At 35.7% G+C, this 22,307-nt stretch overlaps 1 protein-coding gene across 1 annotated transcript in view; it reads left to right on the forward strand.

Moving 5' to 3' along the window:
* The window catches only part of LOC104985214 (EGF-like and EMI domain-containing protein 1), a 662,362-nt gene that overhangs the window by 550,924 nt on the left and 89,131 nt on the right, over positions 1-22,307 (forward strand). Inside the window, exon 7 of the mRNA XM_010835278.1 lies at positions 21,245-21,382. Within this exon, the coding sequence (XP_010833580.1) occupies positions 21,245-21,382 (138 nt within the window). The remainder of the gene's footprint in view (positions 1-21,244; positions 21,383-22,307) is intronic.

The raw sequence follows: 22,307 nt of genomic DNA on the forward strand, positions 1-22,307 counted from the left end.
CCAGCCCCAAGCATCCAGCATCGTGCATCGAACCTGGACTGGCAACTCGCTTCCTACATGATATTTTACATGTTTCATTGTCATTCTCCCAAATCTTCCCACCCTCTCCCTCTCCCACAGAGTCCATAAGACTGTTCTATACATCAGTGTCTCTTTTGCTGTCTCGTACACCGGGTTATTGTTACCATCTTTCTAAATTCCATATATATGCGTTAGTATACTGTATTTATGTTTTTCCTTCTGGCTTACTTCACTCTGTATAATAGGCTCCAGTTTCATCCACTTCATTAGAACTGATTCAAATGTATTCTTTTTAATGGCTGAGTAATACTCCATTGTGTATATGTACCACAGCTTTCTTATCCATTCATCTGCTGATGGACATCTAGGTTGCTTCCATGTCCTGGCTATTATAAACAGTGCTGCAATGAACATTGGGGTACACGTGTCTCTTTCCCTTCTGGTTTCCTCAGTGTGTATGCCCAGCAGTGGGGTCGCTGGATCATAAGGCAGATCTTTGATCTTCATTGTGGCACATGGGACCTTTATTTGCGGCCTGTGAACTCTTAGGTGCAGTATGTGAGATCTAGTTCCCTGACTAGGGATGAAACCCCGGCCCCCTGCATTGGGAGCATAGAGTCCTAGCCACTGGACCACCAGAGAAGTTCCCTATCCTATTTTAACACCATTTACAAAAAAAGTGATCTTTGTAGTTGAAATTATGCATGTTTTATTTCAGCAACTGTGCACATTTTAAGTTGTGAATGATTCTGCTGAGTCATTCAGTGTAATCAAAGGAAAGCGACAGAGGCCATTTTGCTGGGCACCAACAGAGATAGGTCTGAATTTACAAGTGCCAAGTTCATGTTCTTATGCTGGATAATGTTCAGCATCTATAAAGTCAACAGTTTGCCAGCAATGAATAAGTAACAACTGGTGACTTTGGATAAAAGTGGGAAGAAGAAAACGAACATATTAAGGTTTCTTGTTTTTAAAATTATGTGGGTGAACTAAAGCTTGATATATGTGTAGACAAACTTCCCAGGCCAGTTGTTTTGTTATACTTGGGATAAAATCAGGATGGAGAGTCATTTTCTTATGGCACAGTTAGTAGGAAATTCCAATAGTCCTCCGAAAATGCTGCCTTCCCACAGCTGACATTAGCAATCACTGTGAATAATTAAGTTCTTTGTTGACAGAAGCAGATTCTCTGCCTACAGTCATCTAATCCTAATCCAGCAAAAGGTGGGAAGGCTCTTCTTTATTTGTTCAACAAACATTTATGGATCTCTTCTTTTTTTGTTGTTTGGCAGTGAGCATGAGAGTGATATTTCCGTCCCTAGGAAGGTGATTATTAATTTGACTGAAAAGCTAGTTCAGCAGTAAACTGAAACCAGCACCTCTTTTCCTTGAACTCAGGGAATACCCAATAATAGGGGACAGGGAAGTGAGGCCTTTTCCCAAGCACTGACTTAGACTGTCTCAGCATAGTTTAATTACTTTATTTCAATTTAATGTTTGGGACTTTGCTGTCACACACATATTTTTTTTTCTGCAAAAAACTATTGGGATTATTTAAACATCCTTCTGTTTCCAGTTACGAAGTCATGTGGTTGGAATTTCATGGATTTAATCACATTATACCATTTTTAATAAAAGCTCAAAATCATGTAATTATGCCAAAGGAGTTTATTTTAGAAAATGTTAAAGCCTATGGGATGATTCACAGTTCAGCTAAATTTTCGTAAAGAACCCACAAATAATCATGTCAGTCAGAAGGACATTTGCAGTGCTCATGGACACAGGACTGTGATTTTGCTGATAACACATCATTGTCCAAGGCAATAAAGAGAAGGCAACAAGAATGTGATATTATGTGTGCGTGCATGCTAAGTCACTTCATTCCCATCTGACTCTTTGAGACCCTATGGTCTTTAGCCCACCAAACTCCTCTGTCCATGCATTCTTCAGGCAAGAATACTGGAGTGGATTGCATGCCCTCCTCCAGGGGATCTTCCTGACCCAGTGATCAAAACCACATCTCCTACGGCTCTTGCAGGTGGATTCTTTACTGCTGAGCCACTGGGGAGATATTATGTATATATACATATTCATATATGTGTGTGTATATATATATAATATATATATGTGCATGTGTGTGTATATATTTTGTATATATATATATATATAATGAAATCTTAGAGACCAGCAACTAGCAGTGATTTTACCAAACAATTTGGCATCATAAAAGGAGTACCAAAAAAAAAAAAAAATCAAAGTTAAAGAAGGTACATTAGGGAAACCAACACTGAAGGTGTAGAAACACCATTTGGAATGATCAAAGGCCCTTCCAGTTTTGTCTCTTACCATGGGGGTGGATAGGCTCAGACACTGAAATAACACCTAACACTGAGCTGAAAATAAAAATAACCCCAAAGAAAACATCAAGAGGTTAATGAATTTAATCAGGGCCTTACATACGTAACTCAAGGTAAGACCAGTCTATTTCCAGATCATTAGAAACAATTATTTTCTCCTTCAGTATAGTGATCTTGAGGTTGAAACTGCACATTTTTGGTTTTCAGCAGACATCGACTTTTTGGTCCTACTGTCATCAACCTCGAATTCTATTACTTTATATTGAATACACGAAGTCCCCTTCACACCTCTCCTCTCCCTGTGGTCTTTTTGGTGTCATTAACATCTCTTGCCTCAGGATCTATTGACATACTGAAAGCAGCAACTTCTCCTGAAGTCCTCTTAACTTTGTAATGGATCAATATATGCCATGCAATTTATTTTATTTTTATTGCTTTACACTTTCTATTATAAAAACAATACATGTTCATTGAAGGAAATCTGGAAAAAATGGGTAATAAAATAACACAAAAGAAAAATAGTAGAAACCATCCATACCACCATACAAAAGTAACAGTTTTTATGTATTGGTATATATTTTTTCAAGCATTTTATTTGCATAAATAAATGACATAAGATTGTACAGTGTCTTCCATTATATATTTTGCCTTATTAAAATATGTAATGCACTATTTTATGTAATGTATTTAATTACAAACATTTAAAGTTTAATTTTTACATATAATATTTAATGATTGCATTATAATAATAGCTTATACTTAGAACTACCTTTGAGTCAGACACCACTGCAAAGAACATTTATATGGATTGTCTCATTTAACTTTATAGCAACTGTATACAGTAGGCACTTTACAAAAAACAAAATGGAGCACAATAGAGGTTGGGTATTTGGCCCAAGATTTCATAGCATTAAAGTGGCAGAAACAGCATTTGAACCCAGGAACTGGCACTCTGGAACCCAAGATTTTTCCAGCTGACTATTATGCATAGCCTACCCTTGTTTTTATAACTGCACTCCAAGAATCCTGATGTGGAATAAATAGATTTGTACTTTTTATTTTAAAGAAAATAACCAAAAAATATTCTTACAGATAAATCTTTGCTCCCAAAATGATAATTTCCTTAAGATAAATTCCACTGATTAAAATTGTTAGAGTTCAGATGTTATTTGCACACTCACGGCATCAAATTTTCATGCAAACTTAAATCTTAAGGCAGCTCAGCCTGATACACATAGACTGAAAACTGGAAGCAATAAAGCACTAAATTCAAATCCTTTTTTCTTTTCTAGCAAAACACATCACCACCGTGTATCTTGTTGGGAAACAAGCCTAATAATTCTGTTCTGATCTTAGAGTTATAAAATATGTTGAAATCTAAAAGATAATTCATATGAATTCAAATCTGGCAAAATCTTTAAGACACAAGTACCGTGCATATATTATAGGCTTTCAGTACGGGTTTGATGATTGACTATTCCAGATCTGGAAAGTGTCCTGTGCTTCTTGTTTTTGTGATATTTGCTCTAAAGAAATGTTTGCCTAAATCCTTTGAATTACAGATCGTCTAGAAGCTGAATAAATGATTATTGGAGCATTGAGTTTAAATGGCCTTAGTTGACCTATTGTACGTTTTGCAAATACATCAAGGAATTATATCTACCATTGCTTTAATAGAATTTCCAGCTGTGCCTGTTTGCAATATTAGTATGTCTGGAAATGCTTTTATACATGGAAATTATTGATGGCAGATATTAAGTTACAGCAGCACTTTGGAAACAATTTGAGCTTTTTGTATTTTAACATTTTCCAAGCCAAAAATTAAACGAAAAGGATGGCATCTGTATATATATTTGAACATTTGACTTTCCTTGAAAAATGTGTATCCCATTTGTAAACCAGTATCCCCAAATCCTTCCTGCATCATTAAGAGGGAAATTCTTGTGAAATAATGTCTACATTTAGGAAAAGCAAGTTGATGAAGATCTATTTTCATTGTCTTCTCACTTTTAAAATGATCCAATGTAATTGAATTCTCTTCAAATCACTCATATACATCTCATACCTCAACCACCCACCCAACAAGTGCCCCCACTTAAAAAATTGCTCCCAACTCTGGGGTTAAGTTCTTCCTAGCCAGCACTCCAACTGTGTCCTTGGGGTGGGTGCTACACACATATTCGATTTCAAATAACTGATCCCGAATTTCCACAGTTGTCTTTGCTCTCAACTTCCTGCCTTCCTATATTTATACACCATCGTTGTGGATTAGGTTCTCAAACCTATTTTTTCTCTTCGATAACATCTGGAAAGAATCAGTATGACCCAGTGGTTTAAAAGACTATGGGGATCAGCTAGATCTGGCTGAAAATCCCAGCTCTGTCATTCACTGTGAAGATGAGCTGTTAATTTAAACTCATTAGTATTTCCTCATCTGTGATCTGGGCATAATAATCATATATATGTCATAAGGTTATGAATAAAGGTTAAATAAGTAGTGTGTGTAAGGCTTATTAAGTTTCCTGGCTCACAGAAGTTATTGCTAGAACCCTAATGCAAAGAGGAGTACATTTTCAGCTGCAGGGTGACATAACAGTTTCTTGATAGAGTCAAGACTAGAATTCAGTTTTTGATGACTCCAAGTCTTGCTCTCAAACCTCATGTACTCTATCCAGTGCAGTCTTCCCGGGTCTCACTTTTCCAGCTCCCAGTCCTTGCTTACTGAATTTTAAGAATCAATTTCTGTAGATTCTCAAAATTTTCTTTAATGCCATTTCTCCCATCTCCCAGGAACAAAAGTTCTATTGCCCCTGTGGCTGTCCTCTGTATTTATCATTATTATCCACCTTTAATTCTGTCATCTCATCACTTATCTTCTGGGTACACCACCCTTTATGACCTTGTCTTTGTAATCATCTCATCTCTATAGCTATCACAAGATACTCCGGACCTCTTCTCCTCCAGTATAGTGTAGGAGTTAAGAAACAAGTTTCTAAATCCAGCTTCCTGAATTTGAAGCCCTCCTTACCCTTCAAATCCCACTTCTGTAACTTTTTAGCTTTGAGACCTTGAATACAATTTCTGCCTCAGTTTCTTTTTCTAGAAAATAGATATTTAAACTGTACTTACTTCTTTGAGTTCTTATGAAGATTAAAGGAATGAATGCACATAAAGTACTTATGATAGATCCTGGAATATATTAAGCATATATTATCTTAATTTTAACAATTATTAATCCACAATTATAATCATTATTATTATTTGTTGAAGATTTCCAAATGTTGCATAGTTCAGAGTTATTATCCCTTCAGGTCATCTCCTTGTTCCCTGATACCATTCAAGAAAGACTTTTCCTTATCTGACTTTCAAGTTATTGTACTTACATTCATGATGTACTGAATGAACATGAGTGAAGTGCCTGAAACAGTACTTAGTACAAGTGAAGCACTCATAACTTTCTTTTGACTGTCACCCTTCAGCAGCTGACCCAGCTTACACTTGACTTCCTTTTTGAAAGTCTCTTTCCTTAGATTTTGAGACCCTGTTCTTACCTGGTTTGATTCTTTTGCTAATAATTGGTCTTCTCTTTCTACATCCTTCCCCATTTGTACATACTTGTTCATCTCCCCACATAGTAGAAGTTCTTATTTATCTTTCTCTCATAAGATCTTTTACTTAGTAGGAATTTGGTAAATCATTCCTGATTTTATTATTTGCCTTGATTCTTTTAACTCCCTACATAAAGTTTTTTTTTTTTTCCCTCTACTCCAGTCAGTTGTAGCTATTCACAAGCCTGAACACACTCTGGATTTCACATCACTCACAGTTGTTTTACTTCAAATATATCAAATTCCAAACTCTCTTTCTGATGGTAGCTTATTATTCCTTTGTCCATTTCACTTCCTCTTCTTACTGTATTATCACTTACAATGCCTAACATTTGATCATTACTCCAGATACTGTATTAGTTGTTTTACATACCTTATTTCACTTCATATTTAGCAACAATATCATGAAATAGTGATTATTATGCTTGTTTTTACAGATACGGGGCTTAAAGCTCCTAGAAGTCAAATGACTGTCCCAAGGTCACAGTGCTAGTGGCCCTGGCAGAGTCAGGTCACAAATTCATGCCTCTTAGATCTTTTTCATATGCCATTTAGAAAGTTTAACTTGTTAAATGTCGACATGAATATTATAGACAATAATTATTATAGTAATTCTGTGGAAGAACAGAATTTTTAATAATATAATGAACTTTAAAAAGTGGTTGTTTTCTGCCCATTGGTTTTCTCATTGCATCAACCAGTGCTCCATAAAGTGATAGGCTCCAAAGTACCTCAGAGAGTGTGGCATTTGACTACCAGAGCTCTTGTCGGAGCAGGCTGCAATTGTGTTAGAAATTGGCTCTCCAGCTGGGCTGGACTGCAGTTAGGAAACACAATCGTCAATGGTGAGCTGCCACTGCTGGGATGTGAAGCAGACATGAATGTTAAGCAATAGTGTCCACAATTTGCAACCCAGGAACTGCCAAATTGACAGCTAGGCTAAACTATAGCAGCCTAGGACGATGTGACTCGTTTCTCTGGTCAGTCAATACAAAGTCTTATATTGCCCTTTGATGAATACAATATCCCTGTCCCATAAACCAGGATGCTGGCTATTATGAAGCTCAGTTAGAGTCTTAGCCAGCATTTCATGTCTGAGCGCCCTTGTAAGCCTCATAATGGCCTGAACTCTAGTTGGATGGGATTAGCCTTTCAAGTGAACATGCAGTTCATTAAGCATGTAGAAGCTCCAATGGCAGCCGCACTTCTCGCCATGAACTAAATAGATTTCTTGCATTTTATCTAGGACTAGATGAAAGGGATGTGTAATGTTGTGCTAGAAATAAATCTTGACTCTCTGAGGGACTTTAACAGATAGAGTGAGTGTAGGAATTGAATAATATTAGTAATGAACAAGACTTAAAAAGAAAATCTAAAGGTTTGGGGGGTTTTCTGTCTCTTTTCCAAGAGCATGGACCAAATGATTGTTTCATCTCATTTTTGCTTTGAGGATTTTTTTCTTTCAGGCTTGTGATAATAATGTGGTATTTCACCAGATAAAAAATCTGCTTATCTTCACCATTCTCTCACATGTTGCTATGCCATGCGTTTCCTTCCTGCAAGGGACATTTCCAACTTGCCATTATAGACCAGGAACTGGAGTTGGAACTGAAGAGTTCTTTGATACGAAAACCAAGGGTCCCTGCCATCAAGAATATCATGGTCTGGTAGCGGAGACAAATGCATGAAGAGTTCACAGCTGTGCAAAACATAGCATAGGAACCCCAGTAAACAGATGTAAACCAGACTAAAGGGCTAAAAAAAAAAAAAAAAGAAAAGCTTTTAAGAGGAAATGATATCTAACTTCAGTTTGGAAAGAAGAGTAGGAATTACTCCAGAGAACAGTGTCAAGGTCACAGAAATCCTCCACATAGAATTACTTCACATATAATCACATATTTAAAACACCAACAAGTAGGGATGCTATTGGGATTATAGAGTGGAGATTTTATGAATGTATATCCAATTAATTTTCATTAGGAATATACTTCTTGGACCAGAACATATTCCCTGGTACAATGCTAATATACCTGCATATATGAAAATGTGCATTGTTTAATCACGTGGGTACTTGGTTAAACACAGACATCTTAACCTTACAAATAGAATCATTGGTTTTCAGGCACCTTTGAAACTCAAGAAATGAGAATCTAGAGAGAGGAAATCAAAAGATTCTGACTAGTGAATACCTTTAGCAAATGCTTTGTGGCTTATGGGGAGGTTACTAATTAACATGAAGGTTACTAACATGTGCTTTTGAGAATGTCATTTGGAGAAAGTGTTACCTGAGAGTATTGAGAGGTCTTAAAAATAAGAACAAAAGTAGCCAGATATTTTCCATGGCATCTTTAATTCTTCTGTACTTAATTGTTGAAAAACTGGTGACTGAAAATTTGTGGAAGTGTAATAGAACATCTTTAAGAGAGAAAAATTTCTGGTATTGAGCTTGAAATCTCCCTCACTGATTATAATTAAGTAACATTTAGCTTCCTCAGTGTACATTTGTACATTTTCTGTAAGAATCTTTTCTTAAAAAGTTGGAGGTATAATTTGACTCGTGTATTGTGCAAGATAAGCATGAATTTTATTTTTACAAGTAAGTCAGGAATTTCTCTGTGGCTGTTTATCCCATATAGTCTTTGGAAAGTAGAGGTATATGACAAAGATTCATTTGAAATCAATATTACAATCACAACCAATTTTTAAATCATATTTTAATATCATATTTGTTAAAAATCTAAATAAGGTTTTAATCTGTACTGGAATACATAAAATAAGATAAATACTTTTTTTTTTACTTAAACATTTTCCAAAATTGTGACTAATAATCAAACCTTTAAAATGATTTCCGGCCAGAATTTGAGCTGTTCAAGATAAATTGCAACGTATTATTTTAAACTGCTCTTAAACTAACATATTTAGTGAAATCCATGCCAACTCATACATCCAAATTACCTTCTTATTTATGTTCTTCAAGTTACACAGAAAGTAAAAAAGAAACAGCGATTTCTTTGGAATTTGAAATGCCTTAACTGTGCATAAGAATGCAAGACACTGAGAGATTTTAAGATTGCAAAGTCAGTGAAAGATTTTATCCTATGTGGCTTCAGGGCTACCATTTTGTAATGAAGTATTTTCTTAATAAAATACACATATTTTAACCAACTCAATAAAGAGAAAATGATTATTGAGGCAAGATTCAGGAGACCTGGAAATTTTACTATTGACCCTGCCACTTATCCATTTAAACTCTTCAGTGCCTTACTACTGAACTTAGTTAATTCCCAAATCTTTACTGTGGACTGCATGTGCAGCCACAGGCTTCATTATGGTAGCTGTGACAAACCTAGACAGTGTATTAAAAGCAGAGACATAACTTTGCCGACAAAGGTCTGTATAGTCAAAGCTTCGGTTTTCCAGTAGTCATGTATGAATGTGAGACTTGGACTATAAAGATGGCTGAGCACTGAAGAACTGATGCTTCTGAACTGTGGTTCTGGAGAAGACCCTTGAAAGTTCCTTGAACTGCAAGGAGATCATCAAACCAGTCAGTCCTAAAGGAAATCAACCCTGAATATTCACTGGAAGGACTGATGCGGAAGCTGAAACTCCAATACTTTGGTCACCTGATGTGAAGAGCCAACTCATTAGAAACGATCCTGATGCTGGGAAAGACTGAGGACAGGAGGAGAAGCAGGTGACAGAGGATGAAATGGTTGAATAGCATCACCTACTCATTGGACATGAGTTTGAGCAAACTCCAAGACATAGTGAAGGACAGGGAAGCCTGGCGCACTGCAGTCCATGGGGTCACAAAGAGTTGAACACTACTTAGGGACTGAATGATGACAATAACATGCAATGCCTTTTCTACCTCAGTGTCTTGAGACCTCTGCCCCAAATTCTCTTTTCCAGTCAAGGCTTTCCTCTTAAGCTATTGTCTTTCACAGCATCTTATTTATTTCCTTCACAGCACTCACAATAATCTGTGATGATTTTTCTTACCGATTTACTCATACACTGGCTACTTCATCCAGCAGAATGAACAGTCCAGGAGGGCAAGAGCATGGTCCTATTCCCTTGAATGCATCTAGAGTCTACCATCCTGTATCTATTGTGTCCTTCAATTTTTCAGCAACTGACAGACCTATACTTGAAACCAAATCTCTGATAACTGTATCCTCTTTCCAACAAACTACAGTTTATAAAATGTCTTCTATATAGATTCTAAATGTATGAGGATACCAAGGTATATAAGTCAGCTTCCTGCCTTCAAAGAATTGTATATAATCTATTCAAAGATATAGAATGTGTCCTGTAATTGGGTAATTGCAGATGTTTTGCCTTTTTAATTTCACTGTCCATGTGTTCATTGATAGTATATTTAAATGCAATTTATCATTGTATGTGTACCTTGTATCCGGCTACCTTGCTGAACTTACTTTTTAGTTCTGAGAGTTTGTAGATTCCTTAGGATTTTCAAACATGATTTTCAAATCATGTAATATGCAAATGGGAATAGTTTTATTTCTTTCCATCTGATCTATGATCCTTTTATTTCCTCTTCTTGCCTGATTGTGTGAGCTATGGTAGCACTATGTTGCATAGGGCAATGAGAGTAAGCATTTTTGTGTTGTTCCTAGTCCCAGGGGGGAATAATTCAGTATCATTAAGCATAATATTTGTTATAGGTTTCTTATATATGCTTTTTATTAGGTGAGAAATTTCTCACTGCTCCCATTTTCTTTTTGTCATGAATATTGTATTCAGTTCAGTTCAGTTCAGTTGCTCAGTTGTGTCCAACTCTGCACATCAGAGTCTTTTCCAAGGAGTCAACTCTTCTCATGAGGTGGCCAAAGGACTGGAGTTTCAGCTTTAGCATCATTCCTTCCAAAGAAATCCCAGGGCTGATCTCCTTCAGAATGGACTGGTTGGATCTCCTTGCAGTCCAAGAGACTCTCACGAATATTGTATTGAATTATGTCAAATATTTTACATTAATTAATATGATCATGTGAATTTCTTTATTCTGTAAATATGAAGAATTACATTGATTTTGAATATTTCACCAGCTGTGTATGCTGCAATAAACCCTCCTTGGTCAAGCTGTATAATTTGTGTGTATGTACTACTGATTCTATTTGCTAAAATTTTGTGAAGGATTTTTTGCATCTGTATTGATGAGTGATATTGGTCTATAGTATTTTCTTTTCTTTTTCTTTTTTAGAAATAGAAAGTCTTTGCTGGGCTTTGGTATCAGAATACTAGCTTCATAAAATAGATAAGTTAAAAAGTATTTCTTCTATTTTCTAGGAGAAATTTTAGAATCGATGTTAATTCTTCCTTAAAAGTTTGGTAGGATTATTCAGTGAAATTATCTAGGCCGGAAAATTTCTCTTTGTGGAATGTTTTAATTATGAATGAATTTTTTTCAGATTTATAGAGCTATATGCATTCTCTGTTTCATGTGATTGAGTTGTGATTGTTTGCATTTCTTTTAAGGAATTAGCCCATTTCATCCAAGTCGCCAAATTCAGCAGAGTTGTTTGTAGTCTTACTATACTTTTGATGTCATCAGGGTTTATAGTAATATCCTGTTTCATTCCAAACAGTGGTAATTTGTACTTTTTACTTTCTTTGTCAGTCACCATTGCCAATTTTATTGATCTAAGAACCAACTCTTTGCTTCAATAGTATTATCTATTTTTTTGTTTTTAATTTTATTGCTTTCTGCCCTCATTTTTACTATTTCTTCATTTTACTTGATTTGGATTTATTTTGCTCTTCTTATTCTGAGTTCTTGAAGTGGAAGCTTAGATTATTGATTTGAGATCATTTCCAATGGATTTAGTACCACAAATCTCTCTCCCTCCTTCTCTCCCTCTCAGCACTGCTTTAACTGTGTCCTCAAATTTTTGGTATTGAATTTTTATTTTTATTCAACTTGATGATTTTTGTTTTCCACTGAGACTTTTTGTGGCCTATGGATCACATAGAAAGTGTGTTTTGTTTAGTGTTCTGGAAGCACTTGACAAGAATATATATCCTGCTGTTGTCGAATGTAGTGTTTTGTAAGTGTCAATTAGATCTTCTGGATTGATAATGGCTTTTCTTTTCCACATTTTGCAGTACTATTGTTTGGTGCATATGCGTGTCTATGCATGCATTCATAGTCATGTCTAACATTTTGGGACCCCATGGACTGTAGCCAACCAGGCCCCTCTGTCCATGGAGACTTCGAGGCAAGAATACTGGAATGGTTTGGCATTTCTTCCTCCAGGAGATCTTCCCAACTCAGGGATCAAACCTGTGTCTCTTGCATCTCCTGCATTGGCAGGAAGATTCTTTACCACTGTGCCAACTGGGAATCCCTACATTTAGGATTGTTATGTCTCCTTGGTCAATTGCCCTTTTTATTATTCTTTTTCTATTATTGTATGTCTCTGTCTCTGGTAATTTTCTTTGCGCTGAGATCTACTTTATCTGATATTAATGGTGCCATTCCTGCTTTCTTTTGATCACTGTTTGTATGATATGTATTTTTTTCCATCCTTTTACTTTTTACCAGCCTATATCATTATATTTAGAGTGAGTTTCATGTAGCCGGCATATAGTTAGGTCATGTTTTCTAAGTCATTCTTCAAAACTGGGCCTTTTAATTGGCATAGTAAGTCATTTACATGAATGTAGTCATGTAATGACACACTTGTTTGACATTTCTTTTTTTCTGTTTATTATTTCTGTTTTATTACATTTTTCTGAATCTTTTCATGTCTTCCTATACACTACTATAACATTTTTCTAAAATTCCATTTCCCTTTATTCATAACAATTTTTTGTTGTTGTTAATCAACTACAGTTTATTTTATTTTTTAATTTTATTGTATTTTTAAACGTTACAATATTGTATTAGTTTTGCCAAATATTTGAATGTATATCTTTACCTAGCTTTTTCCTGATTGTCAGGTATTATATTGTGTATAACTATTTACCGGTAGTATCATTTTTACCAGTTCAAGTGAGGTATGAAACCTTAACTACTTTCTCTCTACTCTTTTCCATTCCTATATAATTGCTTAACTATTCTCTCTATGTACATTTAGAACCATATTAGACAATGTTATGTTTTATTCAGTTATTAAGTATAATTTAGAAGATTCATGAGGGGAAGTAAAGTTTATTGTATTTATATATGTTTCTCTATATATTGTATATATAATGCATATATAATGTTTTGTATATACACAAAATTTTGTATATATATGTATATATTCATATTTTTCTTATTCTTGCTCTTTCTTATGCTGTTGTTCTTTCTTTTTTTCTTGGTGCTCCACCATTCCTTTCTTTAAAAATACTTTCCTTTCTATTTATAAAAAAAATGACATAATTTCAGAATAGTCTGCTAGAGATAAATTCTCTTCATTTTCCATCATGTGGAAATGTCTTGGTTTCTCCTTCATTCCTGCAGGGTAATTTTGCTGGGTATAGGATTCTGAGTTGTTTTCTTTTCATCAGTTGAAAAATGTGTTCCCAAAATATATAAGAGGAGAGAATAATCCCAAACTCATTCCATGAGGCCAGTATTACCCTGATACCAAAATCAGAAGAGTATTTCACAAAAAAAGAAGACTACAGACCAAAATCTTGTATGTTTGTAGATCCTAAAAATCCTCAGCAAAATACTAGTAAACCAAATCCAACAACACATAAAAGAAACTATACACTATAATCAAATCGGATTTATCTCAGGAAATCAAGATGGGTTCAACATCTAAAAATTATGTATTTAAAAATATACCATATTAAAACCAACCTTATCATCTCAATAGATGCAGGTAAAAAAAAAAGAACTTTACAAAATTTAGTTCCCTTTCATGATAAAAGAATTCACCAAACTAGAAATAGAAGAGAACTTCCTCAACCAATAAATGGAATCTATGAGAAATACACAGCTAATATTTACTTAATAATGAAATGCTGAAAGCTTCCCCCCTCTAATCAGGAATGAGGCAAAGATATCTGTTCATACCACTTCTATTCAACGTTGTACTGGACATTCTAGCCAAAGCAAAAAGGCAAGAAAATAAAAGCCATCCAGGTTAGAAAAGAAGTAGTAAATTATCTTTCTTTGCAGATGACAGGATCTTGTAACAGAAAATTTTAAGAAATACACCTTAAAAAATAAAAGCTATTAGAATAATAAGGAAATTCAGCTAAGTTACATGATGAAAGATCAAAATGTAAAATATCAATTGGATTTCTATACAACTAAAAAATCTGGAAGTAAAATTAATGATTTTACTATGATTCATAGTAAATCATAATGATTTTAATCATTATTAAAACCATTTTAATCATCATTATTTGATTTTTAATCAATGATTTTTAATCATTTTTTTACTAGAAATGATTCTAGTTACCATAGCATTGAATACAATAAAATACATAGGAACATATTTAACAAAAGAAGTGCAAAAATTATGTAATGAAAACTATAAAACATTGTTAAAATAAGTTAGATTCTAAAATAAATGGAAAGACATCTCGTGTTCATGGATCAGATAACCTAATATTGTTCAAATGACAATACTCCCCCAAATTGATCTACGAATTTAATTCAATCTCTCCCTACATAAAAGCAAGAAGCAGAACAATGTGTATTGCATCTGTGATAGATAGAAGATGTTTGTATCACTTATATTTTCATAAAGTCTGAAATGGTTTGCAAGAAACCAATGAAAGCATGTAAGCATTTATGTATGATAGTGGTTGCATGAAACTGAGTAAATGTGGAGACAAGGTAGCTTTATTCATTGTTTTTTTTTTTTTTTGTATTCTGTGCATTATTTTAAAAAAGGAAAGGGGAGCATGCAAGAGAAGAAATTCCCACCCCAGCAGCTTATAATGTAGACAAGGCTGTTTCTCATACTTAGACCAGGATCACTTAACTCATGAATTCAACAAATAAGCTCTGTGTGGAGGTACTCTGGATGGGATATGTGGCTTTACATTACTTTGGACTTCCAAAGAATATGACTGAGACTAAGAAAAGAGCAAATAAGGGGAGGAGGTCAGAAGGAGGTCACTGACTAATTTCAGTAGGATGTGAACTTCTTTATTCCATCTCCATGGTAGCTGTAGCTAAGACTCTTCCATTTTACTCCAGTTGGCCTTTTCTTCACACCGTGGTTGCTTATTCCAAGGCAGACGAAATAGAGAGGAGGTGAAAGGTTTATATGAGGATAACTGCTGTGCAAATGAGTAGAGTAAGTGGGGAGTGAAAGAGAAAAAAATGCAAAGGTGTATGGAGGATTTCCTGCTGGCTCTATTTAACTTTGGGTACAAAAGCACAGCAGATAGACTTTTAAAAAGAGTAAAATTAGCCAGTTCTTTGACCTTGATTCATGTTTAGATTTGTTCAGATTTTGGAATTCAGATCAGAAAATGGGGAACCCATTTCCCATCTGAAAGTGGGAAAGACTTTCCAAAGGCCTTATCATCCTAACATGAGAAGCCCTCTGGTCCCAGTTCTCTTGTATCTTTATCTACACTTCTGCTCTGCACGTTTTTCTACAGTTATTGAATTACAAACTCTCACTGCTTAATTGCTTTTAGAGATGGACCCCTGCACGGGTGGGAATGGATGTGCCCACATCTGTCAGAGTGAGAATGGCGTGGCCAGGTGTGCCTGTCACCCAGGGTACCAACTATCTGAAGACAAAAAGGGCTGTGCCGGTAAGAAGTTGAATCTGATGGATTAATTGGGTAATTGTTTGCAATTTTGTGGTAATTCAGTTTTGAATAGTCAGAACAGCTAGGAGAAAGGTGTTTTCATTTATGCTTAAAAAGAAACATTTATATTCTTATTTGATCATTCTGAAAGGTATTTTTTTATGATACTATTTAATACAAAAGCTCAGTGAAATTTTTAGTTACAAAAAATAATCTGTGTAGTTTCAGAATTAATTCTTTTTGTTTTCTGTTTTTCATTCTGAAATGAATTCCAAAATTAATATTTCAAAACCTTCCATAATTGCACAGGGAGTTTTTTATTATAGGCTACAGAAGGTGGGGCTAACCTTTGAAAATCAAGTATGTGCAAATGAGTGTTCTCAGAAGTTAGGAATAATTAAAACCAAAGAGAAAGAAACTCTAGAAATACAAGGTTACATATTTCCATTTCCTAGAAATAGCAAAACAGACATACTTCAATTCAAAGATGAAAGTGATAAATTACTTCATGACCAGAACTAATAAATGAAGTCATTCCTGTGGGACTGTCTTTGTTTTAAGAACTTCTGAGAAATCACAGAATCCTTCATTTTTATCACGACATTTCCATGAAATGAAAAACAGTTTATTGGGGTTAATTAAGAAAATACAAAATGTTTCCTGACTAATGTGACTGATAATGCTTTGAGAAATTGAAAAAGAATTAGACATAAAAATTAGTGTTGTTAGTTTTTTTTTTTTTTTCCTTTAAGCCAAAAGTAAGATAAAACTTTCTGTGGATTGTTAAACATACTTTTCTAACACAGAACATTTATGCTTTGGTCCTCTGTTTACATAGAACCTACCTTACTCTGTATCTGGCACAAAATAGGATCTTATTAAATACCTGTGGAAAATTTAGAAATATATATATAGCCATAATTTATAGAATATCTTTTTCAAATTTTTATTTTGATTTCTGGAGTGATATTCCTAAAAAGACTGTCCCCAAAGTTTCTGCCTACTTAGAGTTTTGTAAATACCTTAGAAAGATAAGCATTTCTCTTAAATTAAGAGTCCTGGTGGGAGTGACATGCAGGACAATATAAGGAGGGAGTTCTATTTGGGAAAATGATGATGAAACCTATTCATTTAAGGCAGGTGTGGAGTAAGGGGAGCATAAACTTCCTGGGCCACAAAATGATGTTATACTGAATAGACTTGTCTATTGGTGTCGAGAAAGAGAGGGCACCAGGTTTTAAATGGCACTGTGACAATCATATGTGGAACATATACTATGGATTGCTACTTAAGAAGACTCCAAATCTGCCTTGTGTGGGGCCACTTGTACTGTCTTAAGTCAGAGAGATACCAATTTTGGTTAAGAATTTGATATATATTCACAATGACAAATTAAAGTGTTCTATCTGTATTGTTAGGGGATAGAAAAGGTCTATTTTTGTTTGTTTTCTCTTTCTTCAAATTAATAGATAGCAGCAGTTTCTCATGGGGCTTCCCAGGTGGCTCAGTGGTACAGACTCCACGTGCCAATGCAGGCAATGTGGGTTCAGTCCCTGGGTAGAGAAGGTCCCTTAGAGAAGGAAATGGCAACCTACTCCAGTATTCTTGCCAGGCAAATCCCGTGGACAGAGGAGCCTGGCAGACTATAGTCCATGAGATCACAAAGAGTTGGACACAACTGAGCAACTAAACAACAATAAGAAGTAGGTTCTAATAGAAAAAAGTGTTTAAGAACATGAATGAGACCTGCCACAGAGTTCTTGTCATTTTACATTGGTTTATTTGCAAATATGGAGCCTATGTGATATTTTACTGTTATATTTGTTGGCATTGTTGTCAGGGGTTGAAGGGGAGGGGATGCTTTCATTCATGTTTATAGTTGTAAATAAGTCTTAATTCCAGCTCCAAAGACACAGCTCCTGTGTATCTGTCTCTGCAGACATAAACGAATGCACTGAAAGGCTTGCTCCCTGCAGCCATCGCTGTGTGAACACAGTGGGATCTTTCACTTGTGCCTGCCAACCTGGTTTTGAGCTGGGAGCTGATGGAAAACAGTGTTACAGTAAGTGACAGTGATCGCAGCCCAGGAATATGTGGCATTTTACAAGTATTAAGCAAGAGTAATAAAAGGATTGTGCTGAATAACTTGCCAAAGTAAGAGCTCCTTAGAATGTTTTCCACTGGCGTAGGGTGGGAGTGGGAGCTTAGAAGGCCAACCCTCTCATTTTAATTTGATGAAATAGGAGCCCAGAGTCCACAGAATGTGGTCAGCATCATGGTCCTCTTTGTAGACCACAAGGACTAAGTCTCAGGTCTTCTGGATTGGGGCTCTCTTGGACCCATGGGTCTCCTTTGTGAGGAGTCTGTCATCCATCACCACCTCTGTCCTGCAATATTTATTGGACACTAATAACTCCAGTGTAACACTCAGGGGAAAGGAGCCAGCAAGAAAGAAAGAACCAGTAGGGTGAGGGGCAGGCCTAGATGGTAGTACCACGTCTGATTTCTGATCTCAGCTCCAAAGATGCCCTTCCCAGTTCTCTCCTATCAGGGCCAAAGCCCAATGTTCAATGATATAAAATTAGTCAGTGACTGAACTATAACTTGAACTAGTGTCTCTAAGCTCCAAATATATTATCCTTTTAACTTTGTTATGTGTTTGTATACATCATACATCTCTTGATCAGCTTTGATCATGAAGAAGAATACAGTGACAGATTAAATCAGCTAGTGTTCTTATCTAAGCTCTCTCATGAAGAGACAGTCTTAAGGTCACTAACTTCTTCATTCTCCTCCACTGCATAAAGCTCTACATTTATTTAATGCCTGGGTTGCCAGTGTAGCCGTAAACTCTGTTGGTTTATTTCTACTGCCTAAAGACAGGGCAGTTTTGCTGCGGTGATATTTATCTTTTAAAGAGCAAACGAAATAAGATGGGAGGGAAGAATTAACTACTAATTAGGATATAACTTTTTCCAAAGTGAGTCTTTCTCTTGGTGCCCCGAGGAGTTCTTTCAGGCAAAGAGAAATGTCGATGGATTTTTCAGTACTATTAATATTTTGGCTTTTTAATGTGGTCAGAGGTTTAGGAGATGAGGACATTTTACAGATGCCTGAGATAAAAACCCCTGCAATCAGACTGGTGCATTCTCAGTTATCATGAAAGAGGGGGCCATTATCGCTAATGAGTCGTGAGGTTCAAGCTTTCGTAGAATTTACTTGGGAAAGCAATTTGCCCTAGAGTTGAATACATTTGGTTGAAGTGTATTTTTACATTTATTTCCCTTATGTGAATATTTGGCTAAGTTCTTTGTGTAGCTCTCACCAGACCTCAATATTTACTAACTGACATACAAAACTTTCTTGGTGAAAATGAATGTTTCAAAACTTGTAGGTGGAGTAAATATTTTCAGAACATGGTCATATTTAACAATAAATTATGTGCTCTTCATATAGCAGCCTATTTTAGGCAAATATCGTTTTAACTTTTTCCTAAGACAATGATATTTTGTACCTATATCATTTCTTTTCAGAAGTTCTCAAAATACTGTATAGCATAATGTGTTCTATGAATGAACTATCACTATCTTGGGGTTAGAAATTTAAAAATTCCAGATCCAGCATGGTTAAATAAAATTTTCTACAACTACCAGGCAATATATAGTGAACTTAAACTCCATACACATTCAATGCATATTTAATATACTGAGCAAATAATGATTATTTGCTATGAGAAAACACAGGGATCAGTCTTTAAACTTTTTAAAGCATATTTTTAAGTATGATAGTTTAATTGTATCATCCATATCAAAAACATTTACTTCTGTTGGTAAGTTAGAGGTGAGTATGCACTTGTTTTAGCCTCGTATAGTTTTTGTGAGGTTCCAATAATACCATTTATATTTAAAGTAAATTACCTCCAGCAATCTTAGAGCTGCATTGATCACAGGAGAAAAACAAGAACCAGAGCCAAAATTTGAAATATGTCTCCCTAAAGAGTATATGTTAACATATTGTGAAAAATATCAGTTCCCTTAATTATTTCAATCTTTCCTTTAGCTTTCTCATTTAGCTCAGTCCTAAACTAGCTGTTTCTAAACCCAAAGGCATTCTTATTTTCAACAATAAATTGATTAGCATAATCCTTCTTTTGTTTAGTCAATCATTCAAAACCTATTTTTGAACATCTGTTATGAGCTGCGTAATACAAGATGATGAAGGCACAGAGGGATGAGCACAAAGACAGGGATACGTCCTGGCTGTTCTGGGACACATAAGGCTGCTGCCTACCATAGACAGGAGGCTGAGATCCGGAGTATGATTTCTGTACTATAACCATACAAGAAAAACAGCAGATACCTCAGCAGTTTGAATGGTAATATAGGCTTTCAAAGAATGCCACAATCCTGAGTGCCTTTGTTCTGTTCTTTCCCATCTTTCTTCTTTCAAAGGATTCAGGAGGTAAAAATGGAAGGAAATGAACCAACGTAGTCACTCTCATTAGAGGTGTGTCTAAGCAACACAAATGAAGAACAGAGACCAATGGTGAAAATAGCAGAGTATCTAATTCCATATTTTTCACAACGATTCAAAGCATTCTTTTATTTTTCATTTTCTCACTTAGAAAATGATTGATTATAATACCTGTGGGCTCAGGAATATTGGCATCTGTACACTGAGGTAGATGTCCCCTCAAATGCCCCCAATTAGTGGCATGTACCACAATCAGCAAATTGGTGTTTGAGTTAATAGGATGTTTATATACAAAATGACTCTTGTATACATCATAGCTATAAAGATGATGCTAGTTACATATAATCAGCTAACTCATTGGTTTTGTATTCATACTTTTGTTCCATAACAGTGCTCACAGCCTAGGAAAGGGGCACATATTAACATACCATTAGTTTGAGAACAGATATGTCAACTGGCAAACTATTTGCTTTCTGATCATTGATTCAATACACACACACACATATATATATTTACACTCTGAAAATACCAAAAATTGCCATAGGTAAGTATCCTTTAAGATGTGTTTAATAACCACTGGTGGACTCATTACCTTTCTGTATCACCTTGTCATTTTAATATTATTTATAGATTTATTATTATTTTGATATGATATAAATATGTACAGGGCTTCCCTGGTGGCTCAGAGGGTAAATAATCCACCTGCAATACAGGAGACCAGGTTCAACCCCTGGGTGGGGAAGATCCCCTGAAGAAGAGAATGGTTACCCAGTATTCTTGCCTGGAGAATTCCATGCACAGAGGAGCTTTAGAGGGCTCAGTCCATGAGGTCACAAAGAGTAGGACATGATTGAACAACTAACACTTCACTTCAGTGTCAGATATGTACAATGCTTAATAGTTCTCAAACTTTTATATGCTCAGAGTGTTGACAAATTTCCAATAAAGTTTGTCCTCCTCCCAACAGAGAGAGAGTGTACCCATTATTGCCATGTATTCATATTTCTCTGTTGTTATGCTAATAATCCTCCCTTTGCTTGTTTTGGAAAGGGATTGAATTGGAAATTGTCAATAGCTGTGAAAAGAACAATGGTGGTTGTTCCCATCACTGTGAACATGCAGTTGGTGGGCCCCGATGCTCCTGTAACCATGGACACCGGCTCGATTCAGATGAGAAAACATGCATAGGTAATGTATGGTGAATGCTATCTTCCTTCAGAAGTTGCCCTGGATTCATTTAGCCCTTTCTTCTCTAATACTTGGTGCTATAATGTAGCTACACCTCTCAAACTACAAGTAAAATGAACAGTGTCTTTGGCTACTGGATAATGTAAAAGAAATATTTATGGACAGAAGATATCATAGTGTTTTACTTTGAAGTTAAAGAAGATTTAAAACTTATTAGCGATATATGTGACTTAACAGTTTTATTTCTAGAAAATATTCCAAGGCTTCCAAAGAAATCCCAGGGCTGATCTCCTTCAGAATGGACTGGTTGGATCTCCTTGCAGTCCAAGGGACTCTCAAGAGTCTTCTCCAACACCACAGTATCAATTCTTCGGCACTCAGCCTTCTTCACAGTCCAACTCTCACATTCATACATGACCACAGGAAAAACCATAGCCTTGACTAGACAAACTTTTGTTGGCAAAGTAATGTCTCTGCTTTTGAATATGCTATCTAGGTTGGTCATAACTTTCCTTCCAAGGAGTAAGCGTCTTTTAATTTCATGGCTGGAGTCACCATCTGCAGTGATTTTGGAGCTCCCCAAAATAAAGTCTGACACTGTTTCCACTGTTTCCCCATCTATTTCCCATGAAGTGATGGGACCGGATGCCGTGATCTTCGTTTTCTGAATGTTGAGCTTTAAGCCAACTTTTTCACTCTTCACTTTCACTTTCACCAAGAGGCTTTTGAGTTCCTCTTCACTTTCTGCCATAAGGGTGGTGTCATCTGCATATCTGAGGTTATTGATATTTCTTCCGGCAATCTTGATTCCAGCTTGTGCTTCCAGCCCAGCCCAGTTTCTCATGATGTACTCTGCATAGAAGTTAAATAAGCAGGGTGACAATATACAGCCTTGACGTACTCCTTTTCCTATTTGGAACCAGTC

This window comes from Bison bison, unplaced genomic scaffold, assembly GCF_000754665.1.
Source record: "Bison bison bison isolate TAMUID 2011002044 unplaced genomic scaffold, Bison_UMD1.0 scf7180017864040, whole genome shotgun sequence".
Taxonomy (NCBI): Eukaryota; Metazoa; Chordata; class Mammalia; order Artiodactyla; family Bovidae; genus Bison; species Bison bison.